At 43.1% G+C, this 18,766-nt stretch overlaps 2 protein-coding genes across 3 annotated transcripts in view; both read right to left on the bottom strand.

Moving 5' to 3' along the window:
- Positions 1 to 17,517, bottom strand: part of SLC17A6 (solute carrier family 17 member 6) — a 31,605-nt gene extending 14,088 nt beyond the window's left edge. Inside the window, exons 1-4 of one of the 2 annotated variants that reach the window (XM_075501423.1) lie at positions 17,432 to 17,517; positions 17,353 to 17,355; positions 14,267 to 14,519; positions 13,040 to 13,158 (exon numbers count right to left, since the gene is read on the bottom strand). In XM_075501423.1, the coding sequence (XP_075357538.1) occupies positions 13,040 to 13,158; positions 14,267 to 14,519; positions 17,353 to 17,355; positions 17,432 to 17,517 (461 nt within the window). The remainder of the gene's footprint in view (positions 1 to 13,039; positions 13,159 to 14,266; positions 14,520 to 17,352; positions 17,356 to 17,431) is intronic. The other variant, XM_075501424.1, reaches the window with a different exon arrangement.
- The window catches only part of ANO5 (anoctamin 5), a 373,671-nt gene that overhangs the window by 271,994 nt on the left and 82,911 nt on the right, over positions 1 to 18,766 (bottom strand). The window lies entirely within an intron of this gene.

The following is an 18,766-nucleotide window of genomic DNA, read 5'->3' as shown; positions in this document are numbered from 1 at the left end:
TGCTTAATTTTGCTGCAATATCGACTCCAAACATGGGTTAGAAACCATGTTTTTCTTTAAGATCCTTATGTTTCCATGGCAAATCAACAGTATGTGGGGTTTCATAGTTATATTTATTGCAATTGAAGATGGATTATGTTTGTTCTCAGACAGACATGGTTCTCTGTTTAAAATAAGATTTTCAGCCTGTTTAGGAGCGTTCATTCCTATCCCACACCCCACTGCATTTTTTATACATATATCTGTTCATCCTCTTGATATGCCGATATCATCTTGAATGTATAGGTGTGGCCCTTATGGGATACACAGTCTTAAAGCTGCCATGCCCTGTTGTGCATTTCTTTGGCCATGCCTCCTATAGCGGCATGGGCTTGTGGAGAAAGCTTATACCTCATGCACAAACACCACTAGAGCTCGTCTCTTACAGTCAGCCAAGTCTTGCTGCATGGTGCCCCTTGGGTTGAGCTCAGCCTAGGAATTCCATGTAGCTGTGCTCTTGAATTTTCACTCAGAGGTATCCCTGAACACCTATTTCATGCTGGGCACACTTCAAACCCCACAAATCATCTTTCAATGCCATGGCACAAATGAAGAGCTTTAGCAGATTGAAGGTAAACTCCAGGAAAACTACAGTATGCCTCAGAGACAGAGCAGGAGAGGCCAACAACATTGCCATCATTCTTGGCCCCGGCATTAGGAGGGAATTAAAATGCCCTGACATGCCTTCAGCAGTCCTTAGACTTAGGGGAAAATTCCTTTCTGACCCCAAATCAGCAACTGTGTAACTATATATAGAAGAAAATAACCGTATACAGAAGAAGACAAAAGAATAAATACAGTAGTAGTATGTCAAGGAGAGGAAAAAAAGGTAAATCCTGGTCCTCATAAGTGACCAGAATAAGCTCTGAAGCAAAGAATTATGCTTTGCTTATCTATTTCTATTTCTAGACTCGGTAGACTCAGTCCCAAAAGACAGAATCTAACACTGATCCTCGGTGTTTTACTGACATTGGCATTATATGAAGGTCATGAGCTGTGACTTAGTCCTCCTGTAATACAAGTAGTAATAATAGCAAAATCATATTTGACTAAGAGACATTTGGGATGGGAGCAGAGGAAGGAAATGACTCTGACAATTCAGGAAAAATGCTTAGAATGGAATGAGGTTGCAGGGGGAATTAATTTTTTGGGGTTTCAAGCCAATTGGCTCATTTTTCTCTTTGGGGACAAACTAAAGAGAAAGAAATGTATTTATTTTCATCTCTGGATTTATAATCTCTGCATCTGTGCAGCCCCACTACTCTCATCTACCTTTTCCAGGCAATTCGTATTATGTGAGCATTCTGCATGGAAGTGCGTTATAGATACTGTTACTCAGCTGGAAGAAGTGCCAACTCAGAAAGTGAGCTGAGAACACTGGGAGCACAGATGCATGCCAAATGCTGAATGCCAGATGGGTGACGGGTTGGGTTACACGTATGATATCTGAAAGTAAGGGGTCCTGGTTGGAAGCATCCTTTCACCCCAATGACTGGGAATGAAAATTGCTACAATGACTCCATAAAGCTAAAACCCCTTCCATATGTGTGTGGGGAGGAGTCAATTCCTCAGCTGTCTGAATCCCGTATATTTCTATTTATGTCATTTTTTAAATATAATTGATAAAGTGCACAATTATCTATGTCTCTATTCTCTGAATAAGTGGTCCAACTTTGTGAAAACCAAACTGTTATGGAAACCAAATAATACGTCTGTTCTAAAGTATATGAAGTACCTTCACTAAAGTTTATCCTTTAAAAAAAGTAAAAATCAAAGAGTAACTCTGTATGTTCTAAACAGCATTTTTTAAATTTATTTAAAAGAGAAAATTCCGTAGGTTTAAGACGCTTAAATATATGCTGTATCAACGAATTATGAATGCCATTGCATTAAAATCCAAAATAATTAAAGAATAGTAAGTGTTGGTCACTGACAACTACAAAACAAGATAGCAGATATTTTAATGGATTTACACTGAGAACTATGAAGGCATAGGTTTCACATCACTCTTCATGAAAACCTAAATAAGTTTTCAATGGCTTCAATAGAAAATTCATTCAGGACTGTAACTGAAGAGTTTTCACCTCCAAAAAGCCACAATCATCATTTCATGGAAGACCTATCTACGGAATAGGAAATTTTGATTATTCTGTTAGTTTTCTAGGGAATCATGGGGGGTGTGTATGAAAGCATTTCACACTGCTACAATAAATTAAATCAAAATATTGTAAGGTGGTTTATTCTGACTGTAAACAGGAACCTATGGAAAATGTAGCCCATGTTCTTTTCTTGGACATACAACCTCTGCACTTGACAATTTTACAGTAGTACTGATCATATTATAGAGGACATTATTTTCATTGGGTAAAGTATCTGTATTGAACAAATACTTTATTTATTTTTCCTAGTCTTAGATGAGAGTCCTCTGTTAGTTAAGGGTGGAAACTAAAGAAGAGTGAAAACATGAGTTTTCCTTGCAAAGTTTTCCCTGCAAAGTTTTCCCAACCTAGTTTAAAGATGAGATGAAAGTTCTGTCATTAAAAAAAATGAAATTTATTTGGATTCAAGTTGGTGAGCTGGTTATTGCCATTCCTTTTCCGTACAGAAAACATATAAAATATATTGAGCAAAGACTTATTTTATCAAATATATATAAAAAATAAGCTGGGTCTTGACTATCCTTTGGTGTTCTTTCTTGAACAGTGCTTGTTTGGGAGAGTCCCAGAGCAGCAGCAGCTCTGAGCAGCTGAACATGTATCATGCAAAGTGACTTTTTAAACTCTTCTGTCAGCTCAAGATTTCTAGAATTTGTTATCTTTTACTCTGATTCTACCTACTATCATTCATCTTTGACACACCTCCTCCTGCAAAAGGCCAACAACACAACCTAGAACTGATTATGTTATATTTTTATACAACCCAAAGAATTTCTTGTCTGAGAGGAACTGCAAGGCTGAATGCTGGATTAAATGCTTAATTTTTTGAGTAAAACATAATGTCTCGGGAGAAACAGGACAGGAGGTAGCTGGAATGCTTGTAGGCATGCAGCAGTTTTTCAGAATCCTTCCTTCTGCAGCTGTTGCTAGCAAAGAAAATTTGTGATCATCCTTTTTAACTGTTTTTTTTTCTTTGAGTTTTGCAGTGACTGAATATATAGAAATTTCAGGGGTTTAGCTGCCAGTTAACACTTCCCTTCTTACAAAGTGTATCTCTACCCATATCAGGTGTGGTGAGAGCCTTCTAAGACTTTGATAAAGAACGTGAACATTTTGACAACCTGAATTTGCTATGGTTTCATGTGACAGCTTTGAAGATAAATAAATCCCAAAATATTCACAAAGTCTTTTAGCAAAACAGACCATACAAAGACTGGATCAAGCACCAGAGTGAAAAGCCATGCAGAGACTAAGTCAATGTTTATCAGTAACACATTCCCACTAGCCTTTTGCCTTCTCCAAGCCCCACTAATGCCACTGACTCATACAGGTCAAACCAAGACCCTAAATAGTTTTCAGGCTGCGCCTTCCATTGCCTGTTCACAGACCTATTTTTGATATGTCAGTGTGTATTTTATGAAGAACTTGGGCACTGTTGGATGACAGCATCATTGCAATTGATGCTGAATGTAAAAGACTCCTGGGTCATTAAATTCTGATCATTGCTCTTACCAGCAAGTGCATTACACCATCCTTTCATAAGCAGATCAGGTTCCATCTCAGAAGTAATTAGCATTTGCCCTACTTATTTTGGAGGCCTTTCCAGCTTGTTACTTCCTACATCCAGTAGATATCTTGTACCCATGCCGCTTTATTTTAGCGGTTTTAATCTCTGCAGTTTATCCCAATAGCAATCCTATCTTCTTTCTTTTGCATCGCTAAGCAAGCCAGGCCCTCTTCACCTCGTCTTCTTTACTATTCATTCATTTGATCACCCTACCAACCCTCTCTCTCTCCTGTTTGAATTCATCTGGGGAATCTCTCAAACCTGTGGTTTCATTTTACAACTCATTATATCCATATATGTCTAGATAAAATTCTGACTCATTCCTTCTAGCTCATTAGCTTTGGGGTGGCTTGCTCTTTACATAGGTAATCTTCTAGATCATGTTTCAAACCAAGACCATCTCATTCAAATTACCTTGCCAAGTTCGAGGGCTTAGGCTGTGATTCAACTGTCTCTGTTGATTTAGAGATATATAATACACTTATCAAAGAAATCATCTGTGTTTTTAACTTTAAAATGTTTTGCGGAGCTGGTTGGGAGGATAACTGCTATGTGTTGGATTCAAAAGCTACATCTGTACTGCTTTGTGGAGTGTTTTCTGACATACGGACCACATGTTACAGCTGATTGTATCTGGACTGCACAGAGCAAATGCAGGTTCCTTCAGGGCAAAGTGACTGTGACATTCGTGTTTTTATGCAACCAACCTAAACAGCATTTTGTTGCCTGAAATCCGGTGTACATATTGTATTGGGATGAAGTATCAAAGCAGGTAGAGGTGATTAAGGATACCTGTTGGATAGAGTGCCTGGAATTAACTACCTCAGAGGCATACGTGGGTTTTGTTTCAGAGACGATTAGTCTTTTTCCCTCTGAAAGGGACCCTGGTTGTGAGGTATCATACATGCAGTAGGGATTCATGGAGGTTTGGGACCTGGGGGAGAACTGGAAGCAAAGTTATTTGACAGTATTGACATAGCTGGGTGATATAATTCAAATGAATAATGTTTCTTTATCAGCTTGGTCTGAAAGCATCTGGTGTCATTTTATGTAAACTGTGTAGGAAATTTTCTACAGCTACCATTTTCAAAGGATTTGGATCAATGGAGGATGGAATGCAAAAATAAGTCCAAATTTCAGACATAATCCTACTCTTGTTAGTTACATCTGAACAAGCAGAGCCAAATTCTGAAAATTTGATATTTAGTCCTGAAATAACTCGTCAAGACTAAATGTAGTTGTCTGCATTTAGTACCTTGAGGATCACTGCCATTCTATATCCAAATAGTTCCAAAAGTCCACATTTGTCAACTGAGAGTTATACAGGTGCTTCTCAGTAACAGAGAAAATAGTATTTTAGCCTATAATGTTCTTGCTTGAGGGTTGCTTGGAAGCTAAAAATTTAACACCATTAGTGATGGTTTACTTGCTTCCCATTTATGTAAATATAAACAGTGCTCTTACTGACTTCTGAAAAGATTATTTTTCTTTGATAATATAGTGTGACAATTTTTTCCAGGTTTTCAGCTGTTCCCCCGTGCATCAGTGGTTACCCCCTTGATGGCGAACTGTGAGTAGCTGCTCATTTGGAATACTTACATTACCTATACTGATGTTCATTAAGTATGTACCTATCATGTCACTTGTTCATCTCCTTTGTAACCTAAATACTCCTGATAACATTTCTCTTACTCTAGTTGTCTTTTCAGTCTGTAATCATGCTGATTACCCTTCTTGGGACAACTTCTATTTATGTTTATGTATTTGAAATGAACTAAGTGAAAATGAACCCAGTATGGGGAGACACTGCTTAGCTATTCTGCGACATATATCATCATTCTAACTTTTCTCTAGTATAGGCTAATTTCCTGATGACTCTGTTGACCCCTCTACTGTAGACATATTCCTGTGAAATGCCCACCCTGCCAGTTTATGGCTTCATAAATGATGGACAGAATGTAGTGGGTTTTTTTCTGAATTGGGCCTTTAATTTGCATAAAATGGCATAGGGCTAACAAAGCTGGGATTATGCCATGAATATTAGAGTGGTCGATGAACTCAGCTGCCCAGCAAAACAGATAGAATAAGCTACCTTTGACATTAGAGAGGACCATTTATTCCCAAGTGCCAGTCAGGTTGACCGTGCTTTGTGAGAGAATCTCTTAAAACTGATCCTCTTTAATAAGAGTCTGTGGCCAGAAGCCATAGTATAGCAGCTTTATTTGGCTTTTTTAAAACGTGATAAAACAGGTTCTTTCCATTCATATGTGTACATGGGAGGAGGGGGACGTGTCTGTGTGCCCTTCATACTAAATCCTATTATAAGCCCTTCATGAAGCATTAATATGTAAAAGCCGACCTCCCGCCATCTAATCTAGTATAATAAGAGCTTGGATACATTATTAATTTTTGTCACACATCTGAGGCCCCCTTTTATCAACCAAAACCCCCATCCAAATCCCTTGTTGCATCATTAAATTGTGAAAACAGCTTCATCATTCATGACAGAAAAATGGAAGGACCCTGAGCCATATGGCAGAGGGAACAGAGGTACCAGCCACCCGTAGATGTTTCCCCAGTCACCTTCTTGCAGTGACTGGTGCTTAAAAGACCCTGCAATGCAGCAGGGTGACAAAATCGTCTTGGGTTTTTTGTACAATATTGGCTTCTTTGCCTGGAAGCAGACGAACCCAACACCAGTGCCTGGGATCGGAGCCCAGTTTAATCTGCAGGATTTTGAACTGAACATGAAAGGTGGTGTTGGCAAGTACAACTTGAGGGGTTCTCTCTTACAGCTCAAGGTCAGTTTATGTCTTCAGAAGTTGAGAAGTTGGGTCTTGTCTAACCATCCACAAATCCCCTGGTCATGCTGTGAATTATACCTTGCTTGCAAATCAGAAAAACACACAATATATCTACCTGCTAAAGGAGAGTAAATAATTTCTCTCTTTAAACCAGGAAAATGTAAAGATGTAAAGTTCTAGGAAATCTTTGGACTTGCATTTCTAAACCAATACTTTGCCTTACATTTTTTATGCTTGTTGTCATTAAGGCTGAGTTAGGGAGAAATATTCTGATTTCAGTGACACACTGATGACACAGTTTCAGTGAAAATCTTTGAGATGAGATGCACTGACATACAGTTGTCTGAAATATCATTCAGTTTATTCATGCAAATAATCCTATCGGATTACTTGCTGGGAAGAAGGATTTAGCCCTTAATAACAAGAAGAATGGCACTTTAAAAACAAAGATGAGTTTGAAGTGAAAGGTTGATTTATATATTTTCATTCAGGTTAGAATGCAACGATGATGAAGAGTTCAACATAGATGAGACATAATTGCATTGTAGAGAAATTTAGTGTAGTTATGTAGTAATGATTCATAATATGAATAGTGCCAGGATTTGCTGTTTAACAGGTAATGAGAAATTTATGTCATTATCATAGAATTATATGGTGACTTTAATTTTTAAAAAATTATTCTATTCTGCCATTTTTATTTCTTTGTGTAAGAGAGTTCTAATGTTTGAATATACAAAAATGAGCTAAAATGGTCACTCCGCTTTGTTTTACCAAATAAAAGTCCGTGATTATTGCAGATCTATTTTTGAAACAGTACTTGGCATGTACATCAAAACCTGCATTTCTATTTTAAATATATAACTGCAAATTTGGGAATTAATTCCCTATCCTGTGTAATTTAACAATGACCCATTAATTTCAGAGAATCTTTCCCAATTTACAGGAAGTGCTTAAAGTGTTCACTTAGGAAATCAGTGAGGAAATACTGCCACAGCATTTAGGTAATGCTTTTGATAGGGCAAGGGGTTTATTATAGATTTCCAGCATGTTTTTAAAATAATTTTTAAAGAGTGTATCAGCAGTTAAAATATAACAATATTTAAATTATCCTGAGATGAGGTGATAAAAACTAGTACAGTTTCACGCCTTTCCATACACGTGTGACAGCACAGCAGGTACTTTATTCACAGACAGCTGCAGCTTTGCAATAGCATGAATGTGGAATAGGAAATATTAATTTAAATAAAATTATTATATTTCTAGATTAAAGACAAAACAAGTGCATAGTTTTAAGGCCATCTAGCCTGACATTTGCTATGGCATTAATCCTTATGTTTCACTTGATTATCCCTTATATTTTGCTTAATTATCACTGTACTGAAAACATTTGTTTATAATAGCTAAAATATAACTTCCGATATAAGAATTTAACACCCAAAGAAGAAGAATCTAGCATATAATTTCTCTGGTTGGACCAGTGGTGGCTAGTCATTATTGTTAAGATTTATGCTTTTTTCATTTATATGGCTCTCATTTACTGATTCTTATTATATCTTTCCATGGGACTAAAGCACACATTTATACCCAGCAATTTTTTCCAGTGGAGTTATATGCAGACTTTGTAATCAGATTACCTCCTAGTATTTTTTGTTATATACTAATATACTGAATACATAGTTCTTGCTATTTCTTTCACAATAGGACATTATATACTATCACCTTTTAAGTAATTAAAGACCTCTAAATAAATCTCTAATTTTTCAACACTCATATTAATATGCAAGTACCCAAATTACCTGCAACAGTCCCAGGTCAGTGTCATTGACCTAAATACACTCACTGCTCTAAATACAGAAAAATAAATATCCCAGGATTACATCGACTTCCGTATTAGAGCATCATGTTGGAAGCTCATGATGGGTTTCTAGTCCAGCATGGCTTAAGATCCCACTCATCATGACTGCTTTCCGGGGTGGTTCCCTACTCCCAGATGTTACTTCACACTTGAGTGTCTTATATATAGGTTTCAGTCACTGAGAACGATGTTTGTTTTTTAAAATTTGTAAAGATGAGATGAATTCTGATTAGCCCTAGACAAATTTCTTTTCATGGACTCAGTAGAAATTAAGACTAGGTGGGGTTTGAGGACTTTCAGCATTTCATACCCATCCTGTTCACACACATCGTAATCATATAGTAACAACCCCTCTGGTGGGAGCCTCTGTAATGCTGACATTAAAACCTGTAGTTTAAAAGCATTCAAATGAGATTTTATATGCTTTTAAATGGCATGAACTGCCATTATGAGTAATAGCTCAGCCAATTAAATAGTGTGGATACATGGTATTAGGGCATCACACTTGAATTTTCCTGTTGTCTTGTATTTTTCAAGGAAAAATACTTTTAAACAATGCAAAAGGCAACTCAGTTCCTTCCTCCTGAAAACCCTGCTCACACTAGTCAAAATCCACTGTTATTTAGTGAAAAATATACCATTGAATCCCCAACACTCTCAACAAAAAAAAAAAGTCTCACTCTTTATTCACTTTTTGGGGAGAAAGCTTTGCTATTACTAATCAGAAAGGGTTGTAACCAATAAATGTTTATATTATTTTGGATTTGTCTCTGGAATCTGCTTGTCTATTCTTGCCCCTACAGTCTCAAAAGCTCTGAATCATAGCTGATTTTCTCTTGATAAAGAGAGTTACATAAACATCTCTGTGGGGACCATGAATTCTACTCCCAGTGTACTGCAGCCCAGGGAGAAGGGAGCTTTTTTTAGTGTAAAGCTGTACGTATGTTCAAATAGGAGAAGTAATCTAGGTTAGTTGCAAACCTGGATGTCCATGTGACAAGATGCCTTCTCTAAACTACTAGAGCCTGCTCGATACTGCTATCATTGTGTCATGCTTAATCGATGGCAAGGTTAATTGTTCATTGTTCTTTGAGAACTTAACCCTGAGAAAAGGTATAGCTGTAATGAACTCTACCCATGGCACTCCACATTGTGCTTCCTTTGGACCTCCAGTCTCCTGTGGTTGGTTGCATAGTGGTTTCGTACCAGCATCCTCCAGAGGTGGATCCTCCTCTGGGAGAAGAGGTCTCTAGCCTTGTGGCAAAAGAGAATCCTCTTCTATTTTCACACACTACTCAAGGGATGCAAGTTTAAAGCTCCAGTGATTGCAAATGAGGGGGCGCCTGAGGCCCAATCCATGTCTTTTGAAAAGTGATGTTGTCTTGCAATGTACTGAAGGTTCCCTATTCCTACAGAAGTCAATAGAGGTTGATAGTGTTCAGGAGCACTGACCTTTGTAACATGCTAGCCCAACTTCTATTGACCACCTGAGAGGTAAGTGCTCAGGAGATGTGTTGTTTCTGAATGTTCTCTGCAATTTTTGAACACGGTTTTGTTTGACCTTGTTGGCACTACAGCAGCGTAAATATACCTCTTTCAAATAAAGTCTTTTTCTTAGTGTTGGGCTGAAAATACTCTATAACACAAAATTCTTAGTGATGCAGTATGAGATAAATTGAGACCCAAGCTATCAAGTGCAAATTCCTGAGAAACTCCATTTACTACTTGTAAACCTGTAAATCACTAAATCTGATCTGTCAGAAGTAATGGGGAGCTATGCATGATAAGAGCAGTAGGTCAAGGCAGAACAGAATAACTATGCAGCAGCAGCCTTGAGTTCTACAATTAGCAAAGGATGTCAGTAAAATGCTACCCATTGACAGACTCAGTTGAAGAAAATATATTAGAGAGTTCAGAGCTCAGGACTGCTAATTCTTGATTGGCAGTAAGCATTTTAAAACAGGGTCAGAATCAAAATAAAGGGTTTCAGCCCAGCTTGAAATTAATGCATTGTGTGTAGAAAGGTTTTCCTGATACCGCAGGAGGGTCATTTCTTCCATGTGTTATACCTTAGAGAAACTTTCGAATTATGTCAACCCAATCTCTATAATTGGTTGCTAGACTGAATCTTCATGTCAAGCAAACTCAGTGCCATACACTCAGCAACTCCCTGTCAATAACAAATTAAGTTCACAAAGCACACCTTAATCTTCCTCCCAGTTTCCTTCCTTTTAGCACCTTGGAGTCAGTTTTTCATTCATGCTGTCTTTTCCATGTAATCATTATCTCCTTCCCTTCTAGGGAATGAAGCTCTTGAAAATCTCCCTTCTTCTTGAGCTCAAGACTGAGTTTCTCACAGATCATCTTGAATCTGGTGATGCTATTCTAAAGTCTATTATTTTTTATGTAGAGCACATCTGAAGTTCATTTTTCTGTATAAATTCAGACTTGCTCTGGATGCAGAATGCAAAGGAAACCATTGACACCACAAAGATATTCAGTGAGGTTTGTAAAAAAAAAAAAGTTACTTGGCTATCATCCACCACAGTGTGAAGGGACCAGTTGTGGCTGTAGCACGAGACACGTAAATCAGCAGACTCTTACAGTAGCTCATATTCTATTAGTGCTGTAGGCCTCTAGGCCTCCATACTCACTTGTCTGACTTTTTCTCATGCAGTTTCTTGGAAAGGATATGGACATCAAGGCTTGCAGCCTATTTTGGCTGCCGCTTTACCCTACAGTCATCCTGTTCATTTCAAGTTGAACGTGTAGATGTCAAAATCTCTTTGTAGTATTCAGGAACTAACTTGTATTTTCACCTCCTCAATACCCTGTTATTCCAACCACTGCATCTAACCACTCAGCACTCTGTTCTCTGCCATTTTTATCTACAAACTAAATATAAATCACAGCTACTATCCGTATTTTATTATTTGCAATTACTGGCATGTATGTTGTAGCTAGTTCCTTAATTAAATCTGTGATTTACATAGTCATTTGCCTTGTGTTGGAGTTGTCTCAGAGGCTTCCACAATAGTAATAACTAACCACTAATCTGTGAAAATTGCGGAGTTAAAATACACCCAGGTTAATAACTGGAACTAGTCTTCATTTACTGTTGCAAATGTAAATGTTTGTGAAGAGGAGGAAAATTTGATTCATATATGCCAGGTTGTGTGTTTCTGCTACTGAGTTTTCCTGGGAATGTCCCTGCTGTTGTCTTGCAAATCTTTGTAGTTGCACCACTTTAAATCTGGATTGATTCAATTACTTTACTGATGTTGCTCGGGTGAATGAAGACAGATTTTTGATTCTCTGAGTCAAATTCTGCAGTTTTTACTCAAGCAAAACTCCAATTAATCCTGAGGAGTTACAGCCTGTATAAAGATGCAAAAATGCTCGAAGGAGGAAGAAAAGCAAAAGAACCCTTTAACTGGCTGTTAACTGTTATTCGAAAGAGCCTTTTACATTTCTGAACCATTATCAGAAAGATGGCACTTGTAAACAAACAGGCAATGGATACCCCAGTTTAATAAATGTTGTATTTTGTTTTATTTGCTTTAAAAGGAGCGATATTAGGGTTATCTCAGTTACAGAGCGTCTCTCCATTAGTAAGTACTCATTCTTTTTAATGTAGGTCTCTGCCTCAAAGGTATTATTTACCTTGGAGAGAGCATTTTTGCCATAGCTCTCCTCTCCTCCCCCTCTTTCTCAAACACACACAAGTAAGCTTGCTCGCCAGGCAAAGCCTCTCTGCCTATGCAGGCCTACCTTTGATGTTGCACACTCCTGAGAAGAGTTAAAGGTATATATTGCTGATTTTAGTATCCATTTGCACTTCGTTTGTTATTGTTTTGAAGAGTGGCACTAGGACCTTGGCTGCTTCTGCAAACGATGAGCCTATGGCATTAAGGATGGATGTGAAAGCCTCATGTGTCTTGAATACTCAGTGGATCTAATTAACAGGTAGAATCGCACCCTGGGTGCTTGAAAAATTGCCAGACACCATAGAAACGAGTCCTTAAGTCCCCGCACCATCTGCACTTCCTTTTCATTGTGGAAGTCTCATTGAAACATGTTTTTCGCCCATTCTAAATTCATTTGTGCGTTAATGGAAAATTCCTGCTGATGGTTTTCCTTTTTATTAAAGCAAAAATCATGAAATTCTTTCGTTCAGCCACGGAAAAGAGTCTCTCAAGCTTTGACGAAATAACGAATCTTTGAATTTGCCTCTGAATACGAGTGGTTTGAATATCATTGCCACAACCTCCTTAAACGACTTTTTAAAGGAGAAAGAAACCAACACGAGCTATGCCCCGCAAAAGCAGAAGGTAGTTGGAAGGCGGGGGATCAACGCATCGGCACCCCCGCGTTCCCGGATTTCCTGCAAGCCTTCCTTCCTTTTTGAAGGCGACTGCCTTTCAACCAGGAGCGGGGTGCTGCGGGGGAGCCCCGGCTGCGGCGGCCCCGGCCGTGCCCCGGCCCGGGGGTCGGTGGCTGCCAGCGGGGCCGCCCCGCTCCGGCTCCCCCGCCGCGCCCCCCGCCGCCGCCCCGCGCTCCCCGGCCGCCTCCCGCTCGGACTCGTCCAGGACCCGGGGGCTCTTTAGGCCGTCGTTACCTGTTAGCTGCCAGCCGGGACGAGATATACCCTCCGGGGATTTGGGTGATTATGTATCCCCAGAAAAAAGAGCCGTGGATCATGCCAACTGTTTCAGGATCCCAATTAAACTTCGCTTTCTTCCAAGGCAAGGGACCGGGAGAAAAGGAGAGAAAGAGAAGAGGAAGGCTGTAATCGTGCCAGGTTAAAGCACTCACCCGCAGTAACCTCACCCCGGGCAGTCGAGGGGGGGGTCTAACCCCGGCGGTGGCACTTGGCACAGGGACAAGGACGCGGGGCGCCGGGCGCCCCGAGCTGCTCGCTCCGCCTCAGCCCACCCCAGCAAAGACTCCGGCTGCCGGCCAGAGAATCAGCAGCAAACCAAACCCGGCAACTGCAACAAACCCAGCACCGCCCGTGCCTCTGCGGGACGCGAGAGGGGCAGGGTCGCTCACGAGTGACCGGAGCCCCGCGTCCCCTGAGCCGCTCGGCCGGGGCAGGGTCCGCGGGGCCGGGCCGGGGCAGCGCAGGGCCGGAGAGCCGCTGGGACCCGCCGGAGCAGCCAGCTGCTGCCCCGCCGCTCGGGGCCGTGCCTGCCGGGCTCGCAAATACAGCCCTGCGCGGGCGGGGGCCGAGGCGTCGCCGGCCCTCCCTGCCCGCACGGCCGTGGCTGCAACCTCTTCCCGTGCAAGGAGTGAGCTATAGGGGTTGGTTTGTCTCCGGACTTGTATATTTAACAGTCATTCACCTCTTTCTCACTACGCTGTAACTCGCTTTAAAGCGGGTCTTATCATTTACGCCTTTTATCAACGCAAATTCTTTCACCCTGGTGTTTTCAAACGTCCCTCCCCGTCTCCGTTACAGCGCGGCGAATCCGCTGGCAGGCGCTTATTCGACGCCCTCCTTCCCCCATCCCCTACATTTGTTTTACGAGATAGCTGCGTTTTTCAAGGTTGTGTGCAAAAGGAAAAAAAAAAAAAAACAACAACCTGCCCGCAATTAGTACCGCCAAATGGAGCTGGGAACCGAAAAGGAAAAATATGAATAATGGGTAGAAATTGTTTCTCCGTCCAGAACGGCGGCGGGGCCAGGCGGTGCGAGGGGGCCGCCCGCCCGGGCCGGGCAGCATCGCGGGCTGAAGCGGGGGAAGCGCCGGGAAAGCGTCAGAGCCCGTCTCGCCTGCGCTAAGGTGCTTGACCTGTGAGTTGTACTGGGAGGACATGGGATTTACGAGGGAAGGGTTCCCACCTCTTTAATAATTTTTCCTCCTCGGTGTATGGTGCTGTTATTGACCATATCCACGATGGCCACTCCCAAGTTACATCGGATCCCGAAGGAAATGCAGAATCCCAGTCCACTCATGATGGCAATGATGTACCTCCGGGGCAGCCCGAAGCAGGTACAGTCGCACAGCGGGGCTTTCTTCTCGGGCATTTCCATGGGCTTTCCATCTTCCGTCAGCTCGATGGTGTCCCCGGGCTTCTGCCTCTTCTCTAGGACTCTGCCCGACACAAGAAGGGAAAGTCAAGCCCTGGCCGCCTGAAGGCACAGCCACTGCGGGTAGCTGAAGGCTTAAGTTCACCTCTCCCCCCGCCCCTTTGGCTCCATTTGAGGATTTATTCCTTGTTTTCCATTCACCTTCAGCTGTTCTTTAGCAATGACCTGTGGGAGTCACGATTAGTCATCCCCAACTCCCCCCGCCACCCCGCCGCAGAAGCCCAGGGAGGAGCTCTAGCTGAGAATTGCTCATCTATCATTAAAGACTTCTGCTTAAATATGTAGGACGCATTAAGAAGACATCATCTGTAACCACTGCAGAGGCGCCATGTTGGGTAGCCCAAGAGGCATAGTATGGAAACCGACACAGGCTGTTGGAGAAGGTTTCATTCCCTCCTCGCTGGATCAGAAACACCAAGGGGGATGATCTTGGCGTGAATCTCGCTTCAGGTCTGGGAACAAAAGAAATATTAACAGAAAGGGAGGGGGGGCGATGTTGCTACTTATTTTAGGTTTGCAAAATGGCTGTCACATGCAGTGGAAGAAAACATGACCGTCTTTAGAGAACTGGCATCTCCGGAGAAGTCTTTCCAAAAGATAGTATCTGCTCAGCTAAACGTTGTGAGAGTGTGATCGCTTAGCAGGTTTAACCTTCCCAGATCAGCTTTAAGCTCGATCTCATTGCCCCCACTCCCTTGGTTTTACATGAGAATCCTATCTCCTAGAAAACAATGTCCAGGAATCCGAAGGGGAATGGCTATTTGCAGCTATTTCGAATCAACAGAAAAATACCGACACACCACACCCCCCCGCCCCCGTCATCCACGAAAAGTGACTTAGAACATTTCGGTTTATTTCTTCTTTGCTGGAAAAGCTTTAAAAACGCCGTGCCGGTAGTAAGAAAGATCGGGTGTAGCGAACGAGTGTCCTGTGCTGAATCTCTTAATCTTCTTTTGCAGTCACTGAGATATTTGAAAGGCAGAAAGACTAACCGCTTAAACCTAGCTCCATCGTCCTGAGGAGCGAATATGTGACCATTCCCCGACCCTCGGGACTCTCCGAGCGCTGCCCTCAGCCCGGCTCTAGGGCTGTTTTCTCACGTCAGAAATCTCCTCGGAGGAGCATCTCTTTGAGGTTAACTCATCCGGCTAATGGGGCAGTAACAATTAGCAGAATAAGGCTCAAAAGGTTCTCCGTCTTTTGGAGAAAATACAAGGATTTTCTCCAGTAGTTACTCAGTTGAAATCCTCCCGATTTTTCTTTGCTGCGAGAATTATTGCCGTGCTTAAAGACCGCAGCGTTAAGAAATATCTGAAAGTTGTGAATAAAACAAAACACCGTGGTTTTAATATTCAAAATTCGTTCGTGCGAATAAAGAATGATGTCGAAGTGTCTTCTCCCGGAATGGGCTTCTCGTCTTCGGGAAGACACTGAGGTATAAGGGACAGGGAAACTCTTTTAATTCTAAGAATCGGAAAGGAACTAGTTCAGTCCCGTGCGTTGAAAAAGATTCGTAAATCGCGCATTGCTTAATCAAGGGGGGAGTTCAAACGGAGTTTTGCTGGAAAATACAAACACCGTTTCTCCATTATTCGCTGTGTGATAAAAAGCTGTAGACACGATCTTTTTATGTATATGATGTAGAGTCTTTTAGGGCGAGAAAGAGGTTTATTTCCTTAATTACATTTTAAGCAGTTATTCTGGGTTATCAGTATTTCTTTTTCTGACCGTTGAAAACGACTTAAATATGACCAAAACCTGTAGGATATTCCCTGCGTTGTTGATGGCTTTGGTTTTGCTTTTGGCTTTTCAAAATTATACTCTTCCTACTAAAACGGAAAATCTTGATTTTGTCTTTATCACTTCACTGATCTGTCCCCTTCCCTGAAAATGGCAGCAGAAGTTGTGACTCATGCTGTGGAACAGCCTTGTGCCTGTGCCCAACACTGCCGCATAGGTATGGAAAAAAGACTTTTACGTGACCTACCCTAGGCAGATAGATCCGCAGTTGCCTTTAATCTGAAATTCGAAAAAAAAAACCAAACCCCAAAAAAAGCCAACACCAAAAAAACAACTTCGGGGTAATTTCTAGCAGAGAGGACAATCGAAAATACATTGGAATTTCACAGACTCTTCTCAAACGTCCTGGAGGTCACTCAAGTCGCCAGACTGGATGGAGCACGATGTGTCAACTTTAGTGCATACACTTTTTAGGTATGCGAGAATTTGGGCTTGTTTGTCTGTGTGTACAGGGCTCGAAGAGGGTAGAAATGTTCTGTACACACAGAAACATACTGTTGAGTGATGTTTTTGAGTTTAGCAATTGCAGTTGTGTATTACTTATAAGAGAAATGGATGCTTCTCAAGGCAGGCGGATAAATAATTAAACACATCCCTCTATATGTTTCAGCTTCAGGAGAAAAAAAATCGTTCGGATATCAATTATTTATACATCTCCATGTTTATCTTCCTCTGACGACGAATTACACAAGGGACAAGACTAATCGAAACCAGGAAAGATTATTATTATTATTTTTTAATGATTGGTAAGGGCAGGGGGAAAGATCCTGTGACTGCATTGCAAATTTAACACGGAACACAAATACAGGGAGCTGCTCTTTCCTAATTATGATTTCAAGATGGGATCCTGTTTTTGTGGGAGAAAGATGGGGTAATCTTTCGCTACATATTTACCGGCACCATCTACGAATCAGATAGAGAAGTTACGAGGGTGCCATATTGAGAAGCTTCAGCACTAGTTTCCAGGATCCAGATTATATCAGCAGTGTCTCAGCAGCTCCCAGCCCCTCCACCACTAACCCCCCAAAGCATTCGACCTCCTTCAGCAGCTGGCGCTTAAGAAAAGCTTCCAATTATTTCTAGGAAGAAGAGTCCTGTAAGAGATCTCAGTCTTACCTGTAGAGTTGACCAAGCGATTTTCCAGCAAAATTCTTCAATCCCTCCTTGCCAGGGGTCAAAATCCTTTGTTTTACCGACTCCATTCCTGCAGGGGTGCTCGCTGGCTTCTGCTCTGCTCTGGATAGGGCACTGCTACGAGCAACGATGGTTCATATTGGTTTAATCTCTTAACTTTCCCCCCTCATTAAATGGCTATCGGTGCACCTCCGGGTAAAGGCAGAGTGAGAGAAAGCGTGCGCGCGTGTGTGTGAGAGAGAGGGAGAGACGGCGTGCGGAGCCGGGGGGGGAGAGGGCGAGGGCGAGGGAGCGCGCCTGTGTGCGGCAGCCGGCGGGGAGTCTGAGAGCGCTGCAGGCAGCCCCCGGGTTTCCCGGCAGCGCGGAGTTGCCAGGCACGGTCAGAAAGTCTTCTCGGCCTCGCAGGGTTCGGTGGTGGCGGGTGGAGGCAGTGCCATGCCCGGCTGGCAGGGGACGGAGATCCCTCTGCGGGAGCGTTTCAAAGCAATCTCGGTTTGGCGCTGGCGGCGTCCCCGGCTGTAGAGCTGGAGGGGGAGGGGTGCGATTCGCCGCCGTAGGCAGACAGCTGCGAAGTACCCCGCGCGCCCGGAGCCGCTGGCCAAACCCCTCGGACGGCGAGGAGCCCCGGCCTGCCCGCGCTGCCCCCGCCCGCCCACCCGCGCAGCGCCGCTCCCAGCGCGGCCGCGCAGGTCGCGCCCCGAGGCGACGGCGGAGGCGAGCGGCACCCTCAGGGCGCCGCGCCCCGTCAGCACCGCGGACAGCGCCGCGCCCCCGTCAGCACCGCGGACAGCGCCGCGCCCACTCCGCGCGCGGGGGCGGGCGGCGCTCCGCAGCCCGCGGGGAGCCGCGCCCTCCCCTCCCGCCCGCGCCCGCGCCCGCGCCCGCGCCCGCGGGGAGCGGCGCCGCGCCAGCGGGGCCTCGCGGGGGCCCACCGTCGCCGCCCTCCTCGGGGCCTGCCGGAGGCCGCGGGCAGCGCCACGCCGCGGGGCTTGCCGCACGTCGGGGCGAGCGCCGCTGAGCCGTTCGCACTGCTGGTGCGGAGAAGGGACACGGCCTTCGTGCAGTCGGTCGCACTTCTGGGGAAACGGGGCACTCGTGCAAATAATACGCTCCTGCTATAAATAGGCAACAGCTACCCTAAAGGTATATTTATCTCTACAGCCGTATTTACTCGCACAGCTTATTTCATAGCATATTAGGCATCCATTAGTGACTGCTTTCTCTTAAGCATTTAATATCTTCCATCTCTTTTGTGTCCTCTGCTTTCATGCCTCTGAGAAGGCCAGCGTAACATGTAGACTTGATTTGTGGTATTTA

Source organism: Mycteria americana, chromosome 5 (genome assembly GCF_035582795.1).
Source record: "Mycteria americana isolate JAX WOST 10 ecotype Jacksonville Zoo and Gardens chromosome 5, USCA_MyAme_1.0, whole genome shotgun sequence".
Classification (NCBI taxonomy): domain Eukaryota; kingdom Metazoa; phylum Chordata; class Aves; order Ciconiiformes; family Ciconiidae; genus Mycteria; species Mycteria americana.
This window is presented reverse-complemented; position numbering and strand designations above follow the sequence as displayed.